The sequence below is a fragment of the Cydia strobilella genome, chromosome 26 (genome assembly GCF_947568885.1).
Source record: "Cydia strobilella chromosome 26, ilCydStro3.1, whole genome shotgun sequence".
Taxonomy (NCBI): Eukaryota; Metazoa; Arthropoda; class Insecta; order Lepidoptera; family Tortricidae; genus Cydia; species Cydia strobilella.
Genome location: NC_086066.1, coordinates 4,321,115 through 4,341,076, shown reverse-complemented (window position 1 = coordinate 4,341,076; position 19,962 = coordinate 4,321,115). Strand labels below are relative to the sequence as shown.

The 19,962-nt window shown below is 37.9% G+C and overlaps 2 protein-coding genes across 27 annotated transcripts in view; one reads left to right on the top strand and one right to left on the bottom strand.

Moving 5' to 3' along the window:
- Positions 1–546: 546 nt before the first annotated feature.
- LOC134753103 (uncharacterized) lies at positions 547–11,228 on the bottom strand. 5 transcript variants are annotated; one of them, XR_010128788.1, is made up of 7 exons: positions 11,055–11,226; positions 9,305–9,408; positions 8,785–8,896; positions 8,169–8,244; positions 7,419–7,518; positions 5,739–5,838; positions 547–732 (listed from the first exon to the last, which is right to left on the bottom strand). XR_010128788.1 is itself a non-coding variant. In XM_063688868.1 (6 exons), exons 1-6 carry the CDS (start codon positions 11,173–11,175, stop codon positions 637–639), a joined length of 615 nt encoding a protein of 204 aa, XP_063544938.1. In that variant the 5' UTR covers positions 11,176–11,228; the 3' UTR covers positions 547–636. The 5 variants fall into 5 exon arrangements, 4 of the variants coding, with proteins under 4 accessions (XP_063544938.1, XP_063544940.1, XP_063544941.1 ...); XM_063688868.1 differs by lacking the exon at positions 7,419–7,518 and having other exon boundaries at positions 5,733–5,838; positions 11,055–11,228; XM_063688870.1 differs by lacking the exon at positions 7,419–7,518 and having other exon boundaries at positions 11,055–11,228.
- Positions 11,229–13,958: 2,730 nt separating this feature from the next.
- Positions 13,959–19,962, top strand: part of LOC134753248 (titin-like) — a 38,734-nt gene continuing 32,730 nt past the window's right edge. For all 22 annotated transcript variants that reach the window (XR_010128804.1, XR_010128803.1, XM_063689074.1 and 19 more), the window contains exons 1-2: positions 13,959–14,057; positions 18,345–18,496. Coding sequence is in view for 20 of the 22 variants with exons in the window: in XM_063689074.1 (XP_063545144.1) it covers positions 13,959–14,057; positions 18,345–18,496 (251 nt within the window). In the remaining 2 variants the exon portion in view is untranslated. The remainder of the gene's footprint in view (positions 14,058–18,344; positions 18,497–19,962) is intronic.

Here is a 19,962-nt window from a genome sequence, read left to right as displayed (position 1 = left end):
CTATTAAACACAAACACACATACTACAATTACTACTTATACATATAAGTATTAGAACAAAACCTAACACACAAATAAATATACAATACAATATATATAATATATATTTATACAAGCATATATACAATATATAAAATGGCAAGTTAAGGCAGAGATAGAAAGTATAGTTTTAGCTGATTTTTGAATATGGGGAGAGATTTAGCTAATCTTAATTCACTGAGTAATCACTAAGTATAATTAAAGCGATATATATTGCTATGATTACCGAAAAACTAGCGCTGTGGCTGCCAGTCTACACTGCACCACAGCAAATGCTGAGATCATCTCTTTTGTCACACTAGCTGCTTGTTTTCTTGTTTAGTTTTAGAAAACCCTGTTTCTTTTTATTATTTTTTCTGTTTTATCTTGTTGTGTATGTCTATGTGAGTGGCAATAAATCATTATTCTATTCTATTCTAAAACATCACAGTACAATGAAAGTGGTCATTGTATCTAGTGGTGTCAAAATAAAAGATGAAACAAATGTCTACAACAAAAAGGCAAAATGGGGGTTAAAAACCATAATTTATTCCATACTTCATAATTTATAACCGTACAAGTAAAATAAGGCAAAACATAAAAAAGTGTTTCATATTATTTATGAGTAGAAAATACCCAGGGTGCACATAGTAAATAGCGCCATACTGACATAAGTGCTTGCCGCCTTTTGAGTACTCGGGGTAGTCCTGGTGTCCTGAAAACAGATAGCTTTATTATATTAAAAAGAACCTTAATACATTGGGTATAAAGTTGAAATTACTAGTATACGGAGGTGAAGTAGAGGCATGAGGCGTGCTGTGTACAATTATCATGTTGTTATATCTTGTGTTAGTACAAGAAGCACGACCTTGGGCGACCCCTTCTCCATACAAATGCGGTCCCGATTTTCCTCCCTGGATACATTATGATAGTAGATTGTGTCACAAGGAAGCAAAATGACATATTTACGGCGAGGGCGTACATTGAATCCTAAACGAAGCAAAGGATTCTATAATAGAATCCCGAGAGTACGGAGGGATTCTAAAGTAGAATCCTGAGCATAGTGAGATTAGTGAGGGATTCAAGTGTGTTACGCCCAAGATGGAAATAATTTTGGTACCATGTGACACATACTGCTTTTCGCATCACCTATGAGGTAATTATTATGTTTAAAAATATTATTTAAGTTAAAAAAATAATGTGCAAAAAAATGTAAAAATATTGTCCTAGAACGGAAATGCTACTTTGATCCCTCCTAGCAGGGAAGAAAAGTGCCACTTTGATCCCTCCTAGCAGGGAAGAGAAAGCCCGTTTTCGAAATGATGATGTGAAATAGTTATTTACGATACAAGTGCGGAAAAGAGTAAATTCGAAACGAGTGGCGATAAATTAAAACACGACCGCAGGGAGTGTTTTAAATCGACACGAGTTGCGAATTACCTTTTCGCACGTGTATCGTACAACGTTTTACAGTACATATGGCCCTTTAAACTTTCGACATATGCACGAAAAGTGCTCATTCCCGCACTAGTGCGAAAAAGTAGCACCATATGTACTGTAAAATATATTTTTAACCCCCGACGCAAAAAGAGGGGTGTTATATATTTGACGCCAATGTCTGTCCGCCTGTCTGTCTCTCGTCAACGGATGGACTGATTTCGATCCGGTATTTTACGTGAAAGCGAGTTAAGTGCTTGCGGTGGTATTTCTCATTAGTGAAGATTCTAATTAAAACAATACCTTGCTTAACAGCTTAGGGTTTGAGGGGAAAAAATCATTTCAGATAATTCATACTATAACAGTTTGTAGGATTGACGGGTAAAACGGCTGGCGCCATCAGCCGGGCTAGCTCATGATTGGCGCGAGAGTATCTCGCCGCGACATAGTCTTCCCCCCTTTAATTCATACAGTTAGTAAAAGACGGGTAGTCTATCTCGCGGCAGGCGTGTCTCACTCCGCGATTTCGTCGCGTCGCTACAAGTACCTGCGGCCGCCTCAATTTTGAGGTTTTGCCATAGTAATTGCCGCGCACCGCTACGGAACGGACGCCTGAACGCCCTTGCGCCACCTTGCGCGTAGCAGTCGCGTTTTGTTAGGGAGTGAATCTTCTGTACCTAGTACCTATATTCTGTGCTTGCGGCGAGATACTGTCGCGTCAATCATGTGTTCGGCCTGCTGTAATAGTACATTTCGATGCTAGTGCGGAAAGTATGTCATTACCTGAAGAATGACATATCCGCACGTGTATCGAACGACGTTTTTTAATACAGTTGCGAAAAAATAAGAAAAGCATCAAATATTAAGGAATGGAATTCGAAACTTTTTATATTATTAATTCTGTGACATCATTGACATTGACATTATGAAGAGGTGTTTTTCTAGCTTTTATTCGACTAGAATAGATTTTGTTATTATTATTGAACCCACTTCAATAAAAGTTTTTTTTTTTTCAAATGCATGTTCTATAAGACAGAAACAATTGTAAATATTAAAACATTGTACTATTATTACCTAAATATCGTTATTTACGATTATTTGTGTATCGTATATTTATAAAAACAATATCGAATGTTGCCTTTGGAAACTTAAAACATTCTTGCAGTAAGAAAATACGCCTCTTCTTTGACAGGCGTTCCGTTCCATTCAGACAACTTATTAAGAACGGTTTTTCAACATTAAAAAATAAACGTGTAATGATAATCATCTTATAGTAATGATGAAGAGGTAAGTAATAAAATATGAAATATGCATATTTTTCATATTCTTACATTAACAGTAGGTTTTTATGTTGATTACGACGTTTAAAGGAAACTAATATAAACACTCATCAATAAGTAGTCATGAATTGGAACAAGTATAAATTTTAAAAAATTTGAAAAGTTAAAAGCACTAGTTCGCGAAAACCAACTTTCCGCACGCTAAACAGCCACGAAAAGTAGCACTTTTTGAGCAACTGTATTAAAAAATACTTGGAACGGCTACCCCACCTGCTTATCGCAATAAATAATGTCCGGCGAAGTCTTAAAATGCTCCACCTCAGCCGGGTTGTCCAAGTCTGGCTGAAACTTGAACGTGTTATACCTGCGCCATGGATTATCAGCAATTAATTAATTATGGTATTAGATTTGATACTTGGGCCGATTTTTATTTTGTGGTCTATATTTGGATAAATTTTGGCTGGTTCGAACAACTCTTCATTCTGCGTGAAAAAAATACGAAATCTAAATTTAGGACAAAAAAATTGTAATTTTCCATTGACTTTTCGTAACTCAGTGGATTTTTTTTTGGGCGTATACGGTGAAATTACGCTTATTAATACTATTTATCAAATGTTATAACAATTTAAGCTGACGTAAAAAAATCGAAATCAATATAAAAATCGGCCCACATTGTTTTAATTGACAGCCTCCTCATTTAGTCGGTATTGACCCTGCCTATACGAGGCAGTAGGTCCAGAGTTCGAATCCTGGTAAGGGCATTTGTTTGCGTGTTCATCACAAATATTTGTTCCTGAGTTATGGTTGTTTTCTATGTATAAAAGAATTTATATATAACTGTATATTATACAGGGTGGCTAAAAAATAAGTGCATTTCCGTTGCCAGGGAGGATTTGGGATTATACTGAGCAACTTTTACTATGGGACCAACCCCGAAATCGCGAAAAAAAATTTAGCTGTTTCATACATTTTGGCTGGTCCATTTTCTATGGGACGGTTTTTTTTTCGCGATTTCGTGGTTGGTCCCATAGTAAAATTTGCTCAGTATAATCCCAAAACCTCCCTGGCAACGGGAATGCACTTATTTTTTAGCTACCGTGTATATGTCGTCGTTTAGTAACCACGACAGAATCTCTATTGAGCTACTGTGGGATTAGATCGATCTATGTAGAATTGTTTTATAAGTACTGTAATATTTAATTAATTTCGATCTTGTCCCATAGTAAGCTCAATAAGGCTTGTGTTGTGGATACTAGATGACGATATACCATTATAAACGATGGATTTGGATAAATACTAGGAAAAATATTCGTAAACACACAAATGCCCTTACCGGGATTTGAACACAGGGTGTCATTATCGACTACTAGACTATGATGCCGGGGCCTAACGGGAAACGGCGGGAAACGCAGCATTAAATCGCTATAATCCCGTACGAAAAACGTCGAATTAACGCAATAATTAACGCGTTTCCCGGCGTTAGTGTGGCTCCAGCACGAGGCCGTTACGACAATATTCCATGGCACAGGTTCAAGTTCGGCCTAAACAGCTGATTAGCCAATAGCAACACCTAAATATCTCATAGAAGCCGTAGTATTACTCAACTTAGCGCGCAAGCTCAGTCGCTCAAGCGGGGCGTACAACGCGGCGTCCATGTTTAACAAATTTAGGAGTATGCGAGCGGCCTCAGTGTACCTTTGAATCCTTTGGACACTCGACGCCACGTAACACTCCGCTGAATGCGTCGCTGAACCCGAGCCACTAGCGTTGTGCCCGCCAGACACAACGAACTAGAATAATACCTCCTCCTAAGGCCCAAGGTCCTACCTATAGTACTTTTTCAGTTCCATGAAATTTAAACCATATTCAATTGGAACAGAGTTGCATTTCTTTTGTTTCGTTAAATTTTCTAACAAATAAAAATTAACTCTATTCCTTGCACTATAGGTACACATTTCAGTGGCAAATTTTGGGTTTTTTATTTGTATGCCTGGGCCTTAGGAGGATAGAAGTCCGACTAGAGTTTAAAAATGACCGCGAGTAACACAACTGTCTGTACAGCGCGCATCTTGACAACGTCAAATATTGTAATGCCGCATAATGCCGGCTACACACGTAACTATTCCTAGTAACTATATATCGTAGCGATTTTAGACTGTGCAGATAAATCGAAGGTTCGTAGTGCCTAGTGCCTCCACACGCCTCCGATGTCGTCGTCGATCGTCAGTTCCAAAGAGTATAATAGTATATGTATAGTAAGTCAGTTCTCCGCAGAAGCTCACCCAAGAAACATGTCATCAAAGTCAATTATGGCCGTAAAGTTTTCTTAAATTTTCTAATGTTACGCGCAACTTTCTTATTTGTTTCTCTCATAAGAATCTGAATAACAAACAGGACAAAAATAATTAGCGAAATTGGTCCAGCCGTTCACGCGTGATTGACCAAGGGAAATAGGGATTCATTTTTATATTTTTCATAAATTTACATGAAGAATTAACGTGCGCACACAAGTAAGTTACGTGAAGTACTGCCGAAATGAGCGATCGCCATCCACACGCAACGATAAAATTGTGCAAACGCAATCGACAACGATTTATTTAATTTAAATTGCAACTGCCACCAATGAACGATTTGTCATATACACGATCAATAAATTTGCGCAAATCGGTTTGCACAGATTAATCGATATATAGTTATGTGTGTAGCCGGCATAAAAGGATTACATATACAATTTTATTTTAGCCAATCAATACTTTCAGTAGTGACCAATCAAAACGTATGTATTCAAAACTGCGGGCGGGATATATCTGAGGGATATATGGAGAAAAAATAGCTGACAGTGACATGTGCCAGATAAGTATCAGTCATACGGACAGTTTTTCGAAGTCAATATTTACTGAGACCTTTTTCTAAGTATATATTCCGTCGCTAGCCAGACACATCTGCCAGGCAGATCCTGACGAACACAGTCATCGTATATCCCTAGCTCCTGAGGTACACTTACATGGACGAGTTTCGACTTCTTTTCGCATGCTAAATCGTCCCGAGAGGTCCGGAAGAGCTCCACCTCTCTCGGATTATTCAAGTCTGGCTGAAACTTGTACCTGCAGTCACCAAATTTAACCTCGTAAGTCCCAAATTCATTTTTGCAGTTTTGAATTTGGAGCCTTTTTTACATTATAGTTCAAAATACGATTTAAATTTGTCCTTTTAAAAGGACAACAGGACTTAGGAGGTTTAAAAAAATACGATAACCTTTTGATTATTCAACAGGGTTCATTTCTGCTATTCTATGGCCAAGTTTCATATTCCAATGTTGCCGGACGAATCTAGGAAGAATTAAACCACTTAAAACGACCCCAGTAAGATGTCAGCATTTCCGGACCTCAGTCGAAATAGCTGCTTAAATGGAAATTTAACTAGCCGTAGGTACGAAAAAAGCAGATACCGCTTCTTTTACCTGATGCTGTTGTTGAATTTATATAATACTAGCGACCCGCCCCGGCTTCGCACGGGTGTTATACATATAAACCTTCCTCTTGAATCACTCTATCTATTTAAAAAAACCGCATCAAAATCCGTTGCATAGTTTTAAAGATCTAAGCATACATAGGGATAGACAGACAGCAGGAAGCGACTTTGTTTTATACTTATACTACCTATGTAGTGATTTCCGTTATAGTTGTAAAGACCTCAGCAACTCATTCTAATACTATGCATGTTATCTATACTATTTGTCGCACAAAATCACAGGAAGCAGCATTTTTCTGTTTACATATTCTAGAAAATGCCGATAACTACAAGAAAAGTCTTGTGGGTTAATGTATTTTTCAAATAATATTTTAATTTTGCATCAGAGTTGCTAAGTTCTAGTTCAGGGATAGTTATTAATTATTATAATATAATTTGTTAGTTAAGCAAGTCAAACCATTTTCCCGGATACGAAATGCAACGGTGTTCAAAAGACCTATTAATACCTAGATTAAATCGATATATGTAGATCCTCAAGCCTTCGCCGAGGAAAATGGTCCGACCGGCTACGAAATGCGACGCAATAGATATGACAATGTTATCATAGAAATCTCTTTTATCAATATGCTATGCCCTCCAAGTTCCAGAGTCATTTTCACAGTTTTGAATTGTACCTTCTTTAATTTTAGAAGAGATAATAATTCGATTTGAATGTTTCCTTTTAAAACGACATCAAGATTTGGGACGATACGTATAGCTTTTTAAAGATTAAAGCGAATGTTACTCGTGCAAGTGCGCTCAAGCTCTGAGGAAACTCTAGCCCAGGTAGCAAAATGACGTCAAATGACGTCAGCGACGACATAATGACGTAATAATGCCGTCATTATGACGTCGCTGACGTCATTTTACGTCATTTTGCTACCTGGGAGGCATCAGTAGGTATGTACACTATACACCCAAAAACTATGGAACAACGCATTTTTTTTCCTTCCTAAAACGTATTACTATTTTTTTCTGTTAAATACTAGACTTTCGATTTTAATAGTGTCTATAAGCATATTCAAGTCTTTAAATTTCCATCATATGTCCATAAACTAGTCTCTACTGCTGTTATCAAAAGGCCTATGATGGTCGCTTATTTCATGCAAAAATATCGTCACATATATTGCGCCAAACAGCCGTCGCATCGCACCGGTAAAAAGGTCCAACTTACGCTAGCGAGCTTCTTTTTTTTGCAATCTATATAGTCGGGGGACGTCCGGAATTTCTCCACCTGCTGGGGGTCGTTTATGTTCTTGGGCGCGAACACGAAACTGTGCCATAGAATGAGCTTATTACTTATTATTTAATGCTTTAGTCGATTGAAATATGTGATACGCGAAAAGGCACTTTCCAATGAGTATAAACGCATAAAACACAGAAGCAATCATTACAAACACAAGTCTTTATATATGATAAATCTAATTTAAAAAAAACGTTTGTTTGGTTACAAAACAAGACCGTTTGAACCAATATAATCTGCGGGTTATGGGGGGTGTCGTAAAATTCTCACAATCGCTCGTGTTAATTACCAAAACTCATTTGGAATTGCCACTTACCTCATGTGTATCACAAATAAGTATTTTCTACTCTATACCTTTTTGCCTATCATGTTACTTTACCAATAATTTAGTCAGGACTTTTGATATTCTCTTTTGGTGAGGGAAAACAACGCGAAGAAATCGGACTAATTCCTATAAGAGAAGGATTAATATGTCAGAGGATCCTACTTAAGAAGGCGCAAAATACATTCTTGAATGACGCCACACATTTGCATTTTTTGGATAATTCTTTTGAAAGTAGCTCAACAATTGTTTTCAAGAAAATCTCTAACATGTCATTCAAGGCCAATAGTTTGCTCCTCAACACGAAAAAATGAGAAATCCATGGGATATAATATTCTCGGTGGTGACTGATAACTCACTCAGTTTTCTTCCCCTGTCTTAAAGCGGTTTCGCCTTCGCCACTGGTTTTCAGCTCGTTGCTGTCCGCTTTGTAGTCTGTAATACAGAAGTTTGTCTCACTTAATGGGGCATTTTCTATGAAAAGGGACCTTATTGTCGATGGCGCTTACGCCGCACAGCGTCGCGCGGCATTGTATTTATATCGGAGCATCGTTAATAATGGCGTAAGCGCCATCAACAATAAGGTCCCTTTTTATAGAAAATACCACAAATATACTATAAACTTGCTGCGAATAGCTTAGTACCTAATACAACGAGATATGAGAATATTGATGCTGTCACTGTAACTACATTGCTTTGTCCTAAATAAAGGACAGTGGGCCCTACAAGGATATTAACTCAACTTTAAAGGGCAACAAATGGCAAATACACTTTTCGACATACGTACATTCTCACCCCCTTTTTCCCCTACTTGGCCTTTATTTCTGTACCACCTTTCGGTAGCGGAGTCAGAGAATATTAATCAATAAGAGTAGGTACAAAAACGTTACAATGTGTATACATAGTTTTGGCCTGATCACTATCTGTACAGTTAGCAAAGCTATTAGCCCTGCATAGGCATTTATATGTAGATACCGTTGTCCTTGTAGATGTCAGCTATCTCTTTCTCGACACGTTGCTCGTCGTCCTCTTGCTCTACCCCGTCGATCCTGTCAACGTCCTTTAACTTGCGTCTTCCATCCACCATCTACAAATATTGTTTAGGTTAGGGTAGAAGTTAAAGATTTTAAGCAGGGGCCGTCCCATGTAAAGGACTTAGGGCCCTACTACATAATGTTGTCCTAAATAAAGGACACTGGGTTATACGCGGATGATGAGGATATTGATACTGTCTCTGTCCTGAATAAAGCACAGTGAGCCCTACGAGGATATAGATTCTTTCACTGTAGTTAACTAGGTACATTGTTTTGTCCTAAATAAAGGACATTGGGCAATACTAGGATGTAGATGCTGTCGCAAACCTACATATATCGTGTTGTTCTAAATCAAGAACATTGGGCTCTACGAGGATATTCATATTATCGCTCTGCTTTTCCTAAATACATTTTTTTGTCCTAAACAAAGAACATTGGGTAAGACGAGGATATTTATTTACCAAGCCAGGGGCCTTCTTGGCGTCTCGTTTAGTGGCTGGGGCTGCTCTCGTAGTGTCGTCATCCTTTTCCATGGACGGTTCCTCTTCTAAATCCGGTTGAATTTCTAAAGGATCAGATCAATTAAATTGAACTAAGGTTATACTGAAATAAATAGATGACTATTAAAAAGTAAAAGGGAAAAACCGGCCAAGTGCGAGTCGGACTCGCGCACCGAGGGTTCCGTACATTTTAGTATTTGTTGTTATAGCGGCAACAGAAATACATCTGTGAAAATTTCAACTGTCTAGCTATCACGGTTCATTAGATACAGCCTGGTGACAGACAGACAGACGGACAGCGGAGTCTTAGTAATAGGGTCCCGTTTTTACCTTTTGGGTACGGAACCCTAAAAAGTAATAACTATTAAGGCCTCTTAAGATGCTCTTAAGACAATTCAAAAGTGCATGTTGCTAGGCCTACTTGAATAAAGAATATTTTGAATCTTGTAAGTGGCCTACGCCGAATACTAAACAAAGAACCAAAAATACGAGTAAATTAGGCGGATCCAGGGGGTGGGTCATGGGGGACATGACAAGGGGCCCTGGATTGGGTCTACAATAAATAAGTTTGAATACTTTCAATTCTTTAATTAAGAAAAAATAACTAGCATTTGATCACGTGCTGTTTAACTGACCATAAAGCTGGATCCGCCCTAGCAAAAATAAGAAACAAAATAATCGAAATTTCGCCCTACTTTAATATGATTATCAAGTTCAAAAATTACCAATAATTGACCATTGACTACATAAAAGGTCCTTCAGTTTGTATTATGCCAGTGACATTTGGATCTAAGTGTGCTTCAATGTGGCAAATTAGAATGTCTAAATGCAGCCGTTTTCATAATAGTTTGCGCCAATTCTAGGGATTATTAAGCGTGAAATGAACCCTAGGACTCCTTTAAATCAATATTTAAATATTCGGAGACAATCTTACACAGATCTACCTAGCCCCAAAGTCCCCAAACTAGCAAAGCTTGTACTCTACAATGGAAAAGATATACATACTTATATATAGATAAATACACTTAGATACACTTAGATAACTAGACTTATATCAAAGATAGATATAACTCCTTAATAGATGGATACAGTCTAAGGAAAAAATGTGCCTCGAAAATCAAGAAAATTTGATTCTCGATCAGATGGCGCCACTAGTTTTGGCCTACACTCGTATAGAGGGCGTTGACTGTTTCGTTTGTTATTTATAATTTTAACGCATACCAGTGAAAGAACATGGGTCAAAATCATATAAAAATAATTAATGCAAATAAAAAAATCATTTATCCATATTTAAATACATTTTATCGTATTTTTATAAATCTTGTTCACAATCGTTGGTCTGTCCAAACACACTACACTCACGGTGTCACTACGCGTGTTTGATTCGGATATCACTGGTTTTTTACCGCGACCGTTGGTAACGTTGAAAGTGAACGCAGCCGACGCGCAAGAATGAGGGTAGACAGAGCGCTGTCTACACAACTTTGACACCCACCCGCTATCTTCAGTCACCCGTGAACATGATGCATGTAACTGCGTCGAAATATCGGGAGCTCACAAATAATACAAAAGGTAATCACGGTCTATATCCCGGTCAATATAAGTCTAGTGAAACTAACCGTGAATCATTCAAAACTCTACACTTAGATAACATCCATAACTCAGGGAGCAAATGAAGGAGGGTAGTAGTAGGAGGGAAGCGGCAGTTTACCTTTAAGCGGAGCTCCAATCTCTATAACCTCTTGCCCGAGGGACTCCGTCAGCGCCTTCGTCACGGTCCTAGACAGAGCGCAGCTGAACAGCAGAAAACAACATAAAACCGTGATACGCATTTTTGCAAGATTTGTGTGGCGAGTGCAGTTGTTTCAATTTTAATAAGCCCACTGGATTTTAGGAAAGTCTAGTAGGGCAAGGTATTTAACAGGTGCAGGAAAAGATCGTATACAAACTGTTTTAAGCAAAGAGGATCATGTCGCTACTATCTCTTCTTAATATTATAAATGCACTAGCGACCCGTTCTAGCTTCGCACGGGTAGACCCCGTAAACCTTAAAAAATTATACTGTTATATGTATAATTTTTTGTAATTAAGGTGAAAACCGCATGTAAATCTGTTCAGTAGTTGGTTGCAAACATACAGACAGACGCAACGGGGGACTTTTGTTTTATAAGTATAAATTTTGACATATCCCCTTTATATAACTTGACTCCATATTATATTTATTCGTATAAAAGATCATATAATACAAATGCATATACATATATAATCATTTTAAATTTGTAATGTTTAAATGTGTTGATTTTGAATTTTTGAATTTTTGAATTTTAATCTTTTTAATTTTTATTTCAATTTTTTTTTTTTTTTTTATGATTTAATTGTTCGTTTATTTATATTTATTTGACTTGGTTTATGAATTTTGTGATTGATTAATTTTAATTATTTTTAATTCTGCTTGTAAATTGTTGTGTAGGTACATAATATGGACTATTTGTCTGCAATAAACGATACGAAATAAGGTGTAGTGGTAGTGAGAAGTAACTATGTCTGTTTGCTTGTTCCCTCTTCACGCTTAAACCACTAAACTGCTTTAAATGAAATAAAACTATGAAAACGGATTATATCGCGTATATTGAATTTATAATACATCCCGACGTTTCGAACTCTTTACAGCGTTCGTGGTCAACGGGTGACCCCATAGTCATAGTTTTATTTCATGAGTAACTATCGCGGTAACCGAAGACAATATTATGCTTTAAATGAAATTTAAAAAAACGGGACCCTATTACTAAGACTCCGCTGTCTGTCTGTCTGTCCGTCCGTCTGTCACCAGGATGTATCTCATGAACCGTGATAGCTAGACAGTCGAAATTTTCACAGATGATGTATTTCTTCTCGCTATAACAACAAATACTAAAAACAGAATAAAATTAATATTTAAGGGGGGCTCCAATACAGCAAACGTGATTTTGTTGCCGTTTTTGCGTAATGGTACGGCACCCTTCGTGCGCGAGTTCGACTCGCACTTGGCCGGTTTTTCATTAATCATCATCATTACACGAAAACAAAGTCGCTGACAGAAGCTAAAGTCTGTCAAGCCATTTCCGTCAGTAGAAAAAAGCGGCAAATTTAAAAAATGAAGGCGCCAAGTGTTAGCGTCACTTAGAAAATTTGAATTTCGCGCCTTTTTCTAATGCCAAATGTGTTTGACCGGCTATAGTTCCCTATAAATTCCTATTCTCAATCTTCCAACTTGTACATTTGTACCAGTTATTCTAGTCTTTGATTGAAATGGGTACCCAATCTATCGTCGTATCACTCGTATCTCAATCAGAATGCGGTCACCATCTCAGTGCCAAGTTTAACGGCCAGTTAGCGTTTAACTGTGCCCTGGACCGCCTGCTACTAACAATCAGGTAAATACAGAGCCCGCTTTATACGACCTCGTTTAATACTATTTCCCGCGTACGCCTTTTACACTGGTCCCTGCAGTTTTCATATATTTTATCATGGTTACGCTTTCCCGTTTGAGACTCGTTTTTGACGTGTCTTCGGGATCTTCTTAAGCGGGTTTTACTTGTGTTGGATTTGTGCCTTAAGAGTCGTTTTGCCAAAGGTGACAATTGTGTACATAACGCATAATTGCAACCCGTGGGTGGGCCAAGATTGGCCAAATCGTGTGTTGTTGCCATGAACTGTGTTGGATTTGTGCCTTAAGAGTCAAGTTTTGCCAAAGGTGACAATTGTGTACATAACGCATAATTGCAACCCGTGGGTGGGCCAAGATTGGCCAAATCGTGTGTTGTTGCCATGAACTGTGTTGGATTTGTGCCTTAATAGTCAAGCTTTGCCAAAGGTGACAATTGTGTACATAACGCATAATTGCAACCCGTGGGTGGGCCAAGATTGGCCAAATCGTGTGTTGTTGCCATGAACTGTGTTGGATTTGTGCCTTAAGAGTCAAGTTTTGCCAAAGGTGACAATTGTGTACAAAACGCATAATTGCGACCCGTGGGTGGGCCAAGATTGGCCAAAATGCTGCAAATAGGGGATGATACTACGCGTCAAAAGTATCTACGTACAGTTCTCTAATACAGTCGGACTATGCTAACTCTGCATAGCTTTTGCAATGGCAAAATGTGGTTATTTCTATGAAAATATAACGATTATGATCACACTCCGTCACTTTTGTTCCGTTCAAGCTGTTTTCAAGTCAAAGAATAGTTTAGACAAATAGATATGTCACTAAAACATTAAGTCAGTCAGTTAAAATCGGACGTAATTCTTGTAATAGAAAATGACAATGATTTTTTTTATTTGTTGTTCTGACAGAAATTGTTAGGTCAGAAATTATCTATTTAAAAACTTCACAGGAATTGAATAGTTATGAGACTTATGAGGTCATAATAGCAGGATTACAGGGTTTATTATACTTTGTTGGCTATTCTTTACTAAACTTTTTACTAAGTTAATAAGTTTTGTAAGTTGTGAGACTGTTATTAAGAAAGCAGAATTGCAGTTATACATTCGCGTGTCGTCGCCAATGTCGGGGGCCTAGTCAATATCATAATCGTATATCGAATCAAATCGCTGAATCTTTGATGATGGTTTTGAACAGATGGAGGTAGAAGTACGGCTATCGAGGACGGGGGAGGAGCCCTGGGGCTTCAGACTCATCGGGGGCACCGATTTCAACATGCCGCTCACCGTTGTCAAGGTAACGTGAACTGTAGAAGTAGCACTAGTTAGGAACCTGCTTATTGGCTAAGTGTCAATATCAAGTATATGTTTCCGATTTATGCCACTAGATGGCAAGGCCTCCGACACGCAAGGGAGTGCGCGTCTACTGTAGGGGGAGGTGCTGCACCTGCTTATTGGCGTGAAGTGTCAATATCAAGTATTTGGTTCCGATTTAGGCCACTAGACGGCAGGCCCTCCAACGCGCTCGGTCCCTACACAAACTATGGCGGCAATCCATTTGATAACTACTAAATAAAATGTGTAATTAATTTCCGAAAACTTAGGTTTACAATTGTATCCCAGAGATCTGTTTCCCTCTTGTAAAGACTAATACAATATTCTTGTCAGAGATAAATTTCTCAGTGACATCTATTAGAACGCGTAATTCCGAGCGCTGCCTGTTTAGTCTACCCAGAGTTCATACCAACTATGCTCAAAATTCGCCCATATATCGTATTCTAAAACATTATAATAAACAATTTAGTAGTATCGACTTGTTCGACTGCACAAAATCAACTTTAAAAAAACGAGTTCAGTCACTGCTACTGAAATCTAAAAATAACGACAATTGACAAAATCTAACTAGGTAAATATTCACACACCTTAATTTTATCCGTCTCACACTACACATTCAGTCACAGTCACATACACACACACACGTTATGCAAGCCATATCTAGTTTGTATAGAATGCTTTTTTACTCCCTTCTTTTTTTTGTGTTTCCACTTAGTTATTGCATGTTAATTGTACTTTTGTGGACATCTGTTATTGGCTATGTTTTCTGTTCACTATGATTTGTATTAATTTTTGTATTGCTGTTGATGCCCCAAATAAATAAAATAAATAAATAAAATTTCTGCATATAATTACGGGTGAAAGAAAGCTAACACACAGAGTGTATAAGGGAGAAGTAGAAGCGGGAGTTGAAGGGACCTCGGAGGACTTTCTCTGATCAGATTGGGGGAATCCTGAAGACAGGGCAGGTCAAGAGCACCCTAAACCGGCGAGCGTGTATGAGGAATGTTATGAAAGTGAAAGAAGCGAAGAGGTATGTCAGGATCGTCTCACACACCGTGCGTAAGTGCAAAGATAGATATAACTCCGTAATAGATGGATACAGTCTAAGGAAAAAACGTGCCTCGAAAATCACGAAAATTTGATTCTCGATCAGATGGCGCCACTAGTTTCGGGCCTACACTCGTATAGAGGGCGTTGACTGTTTCGTTTGTTATTTATAATTTTAACGCATACCAGTGAAAGAACATGGGTCAAAATCATATAAAAATAATTAATGCAAATAAAAAAATCATTTATCCATATTTAAATACATTTTATCGTATTTTTATAAATACTTCTTTTTAGTTTTAAAGTGTGTCGACAGATGGCAGTGAATTTACTGGGGTTACAAAATTTACTATGACAGTACCGCTCTAGTATAAGTTACTCTATGGTAAGTGCATTTCCACTCCGTCAAAAAAAAAGATCGTAGCAAGTGAAAATCCGTGGTCTCTGCCTACCCCTCCGGGAAATAGGCTTGATTATATGTATGTAATATGTATATACAAGGTGTTCACGAGGAAACCGAAAGATTTTAACCACGCTTTTCTGAGGCCAAAAGAAGGAAAAATTGAATAAGTTTAGGTCAAATTCGCAAAAAAATATTTTTTTTTTGTTTTTTTTTTTCGATATTTCATATGTATTTGTACATAAAAAGTAAATATTATTGGTAAACTTGTCACTTAAAATGGGCTTTTACTTTTTTTTCGTAAAACGTAGTTTTTACAAAGTGTTACTTGTCACTTTTTTTATGAAATAGGAGGCAAACGAGCAGACGGATCACCTGATGGTAAGCGATTACCGCCGCCCATGGACACCCGCAAAACTTTTTGACATCTATCAATAAGGTTACTTAGACTACGTCCCACAGTGGCAACATCGACATCAAAAATGCGTTTTGCACTATGTAACAATAAAAACTTGTTTTTTTTTATTGGTATTAACTTTGAAACTAGGCAAATTACAGAAAAGTTTATAGGACATTTTAATTTTTAAATATGATCAGGAATACGCTGTTAAAATTATTCGGTATCCTCATGTTACACCGTGTATATGTAATTATGGGTAAATTATTATTTAAATTAATAATTCTTGTTTTTATTCTTATTCTTAAATTAACACACCTATGGTTAAATATCATTTATTAAATGTTTGCACAAAACAGAAAAATCCAAATAGCGCGCGGGCTCAACGCCATAAATCACATTTTTACCAGTCAACCTTCAACAATTTGGCAGTAAAAATATATGCCAATGACTGGTAACTTCAGTGCCAATCAATGGGTAGTTTACTTAGACGCGCATTCAAAACACGCGCGTGTTGAAATGCTTGGCCTGCACACACATAAGCCCTCAATCAGTGTGTCATGTCACAACCATCGTAACATTGACATCCAACTGCCAGAATTAGACATGTCAATAATAGATCGCTGGCGGCCGCTCGATCGTTTGCGTAACGTCAGTACTGATTGATGGATCTATTGAATAATAGGTATAAACATCGATGAAAACTAATGATGGTGATCGATGTTATGTGTTCGTTTTACTATTTTTAAAGAGGTCTTAGTTATCCAGACTGGAATTTAGGGGGCAAAATTTAATGTCAGATAGCGAGTTCTTATATTTATAGATAGATAGACAGATTTATATACTCAATTATAGATGCTTCTCTCATACACATGTCTTTGACGAAATTGCGTAATTTTTTTTATTATTTAAATTAAAATAAAAGATACTCTTACACTATACATCTTGTACAGACAATAAGTACATAAAACATACATAAAAAGAGCAACAAAAAAGCTTAGAGGAATAGGGAATATTACGTATTATATTAGGATTAATAACAGGACATAACACACTAAACAAACATCTACATAATATGGGTAAAACTGACAGCCCCATGTGCAGAGCGTGCATGGAAGAAGAAGAAACAACAAAACATATTCTCCTAGACTGTAAACAGGTAGAAGTATATACAAGCAAATACCTAGGGAATCCATACACACTAAAGGTGGCAAGACTTTGCTAGGCTTCGTGGCGGAGCTGGGGTGGTTAGAGTAGCGCTACCTCGTTTCACGCAAAATAGGCACATTGGATGTCGATTTGCGGAAAATGCCCAGCATAACTAACTAGGGAATATTACGCGAAACTCTGCGTAGGTGGCGCCACTACCACAATCTTAGGGTCTATCGCGAAACAAGAAAATCGATATTTCGTTATCTAAAATCTCAGTCACTCTTGTATATTCGAGCGATAAAGAGGCAGATTAGTGAATTTTCGGATTTGCGTTTCTCGGTACGTCCTCTGTAAACAAACCGCCTTGATGCATCAATGTCATATTTTATTATCTCTGAAAACTTGTCAAAAACCTGTTAAAGGTACAGTATGTTTAAGTTACTCTATGGTTTACTAAACGGGCTAGTGCTGCACTCTGGTGGCAGAACATTGCAGAAACCCCCCTATTAGGAAACCTTCCTTTAGTTTTAAGCCTTTTAAGTCGATTAAAGTATTAAATGAAGTTTACGCGCTGTGCCAACGACGCCTATGTGCTACGCCGTAGCCTCGTGTTCCTGCTACGTGTGGAGAAAACTATTCGTAGACCCGTAGACCCGTAGACGTACGCTCTGTAGGCATCAGCTACACATTACGCCGCACTCGAAATTGCACCAAATTGACAAGAACAAACGGTTCAATTTGAAGTGAGCATTGTAAGTGTCGTCAGGCTAACCCTGAATCCCTGTCTACTTAATTCTCTTTGAAATGACGTAGTTTATTGAACTATTACTAAATAAATCTTAATTAAATCTTCTAAATCTTCATTTTTAGTTTTAAAGTGTGTCGATAGATGGCAGTGAATTTACTGTGGTTACAAAATTTACTATGACAGTACCACTCTATCCTATTATATCCTCTTTGCTGGTGGTGAGGACGACCAGGTCAGGCCAGAGGTGGCACTGACAGCAGTTTGTTTATCACATCGTTACGTCATCCAGATCACGTGACAGCTTGAAGCGTTTTTGCGCGAAATTTAAACACTAAATTAATTAGTCGATTTTCTATTAAAAATTAATGAATAAAAAATTTTTTTTTGCAGTAATTACGTGTCTATCTATATAATTAAAACAGTTCTAAAAATTGTCAACATCCCTATTGAATCTTGTCAGGCTTTAAGGAAGGTATTTTGACTAATGCCCCTATTTCTCCAGGTTCTACCCGACTCACCGGCGGATCTCGCCGGCATTCGCAACGGAGACACCGTCGCCAGCATACAGGGGGAAAAAGCGGCCACCATGACACATGACGGGGCTAAAGCGGCTGTGGCGGCGGCAGCGGACGTCCTGAGCCTTGGAGTGATGTGGTGAGCCTCATTACATTAAGTAGGTACAATGGAGCTTGCCAATATACAGGATGGACACATAACGGGACGTAATTATCATCTTATGTGCATACGTCGCACTACAGCGGGCATTTTGCGGGCATGTCACTTCGTAAGGTTCACAAATCAATTTTCGAGTTGTCTGAATAAAGTATTTGTACTTAGTATTTGGTACCTAGTATTTGTAATGTGCAAATCTAAATACCTTAGCAACTAAGGCTGTACGTTAGTTAGGTATCCATTAGTTTATATCCCTTCGATTTTAAATAAAAAAAATAGACTGAATAATATCAACGACAGTCATAATGACGCATGTCAGTTATTTATTTGTTTTTTAGATGGCCACTTAAATGGGCTTATCAGTTGTCACTTCCAAGAGTACACATTAAATATTAATACATGATAACAGGTAACTATGTTACAAATACTAAGTACATGTACACGTAAGTTAAGATGTTTTTTTGTAAACCTTACGAAATGACTTGCCCGCAAAATGCCCGCTGTTGTGCGACGTATGCAGTTATGTGTCACTAAATCATCGGAGTGATTAGATGACACATATAATTGAGCGAGCAGAAGCCAAGGTCTCCAACTTGGGCAAAACTGCGTTCGTTCGTAAGTGGGTACTTATTGACACAATCCTTATTGAGTTTACTGTGGACTAGGTCGATTGGTTAACAGAAAAAGTAAGGGCAAATCGCCTAGCATGGTACGGGCATGTGATGCGGAGGGATGAAAGTCATGTGACGAGAAAGGTACAGAGGTAAGGTAGGTAGGTAGGAGAATGAATGTGGAGGGAGGTACGAGGAGAGGAAAACCGAGGAAAAGGTGGATGGACTGTGTGAAAGATGATATGAAACTAACGCAAGTGAATGATGAGATGACGGGTGACAGAGAGGTATGGAAGAAAAAGACATGCTGCGCCCACCCCAAGTGAATGGGACAAGGGCAAGCGAATGATGTGGACTAGGTCGATTGGTATAAGAATAAGATTGTCCCATTCCATGTCCCAATATATTTTATTTTATTTTAAGGGTTCCGTACCTCAAAAGAAAAAAAAAACGGAGCCCTTATAGGATCACTCGTTCGTCTGTCTGTCTGTCTGTCACACCTATTTCCTCCGAAACTGCTGGATTAATTAAGTTGAAATTTGGTACACATATGTAAGTTTGTGATCCAAAGACGGACATGTAACGTAAACAAATTAATTTTAAACATGGGCACTTAAATAAAAAAAATAAGTTTTCCCCTCACTAGCTCGGAAAGTTGTCGTTTATCCTTCAATACAAGCGGGGAAAAACGCGTTTTATCCACTAGTGGGGAAAGTAATTTGACCTTGGATGGAGCGTGTTTAAGTAGCTTGACAGATAACAAAACGTAAAACGCTCATGATAATGGTTAGTTCGATATTAATTATCATTAAATAAATGGTTTGAGAATCTAATAAA

Bases quoted from the DNA above. Each gene is read 5' to 3' on its own strand.
- LOC134753103 (XM_063688868.1), bottom strand. From the start codon at position 11,175: ATGCGTATCACGGTTTTATGTTGTTTTCTGCTGTTCAGCTGCGCTCTG. The intron at 9,409-11,054 runs GTAAACTGCCGC...CTGATCCTTTAG, and splicing joins GATTGGAGCTCCGCTTAAAG to AAATTCAACCGGATTTAGAA. The intron at 5,839-8,168 runs GTGAGTTATCAG...TGGTGACTGCAG, and splicing joins AGACAGGGGAAGAAAACTGA to GTACAAGTTTCAGCCAGACT.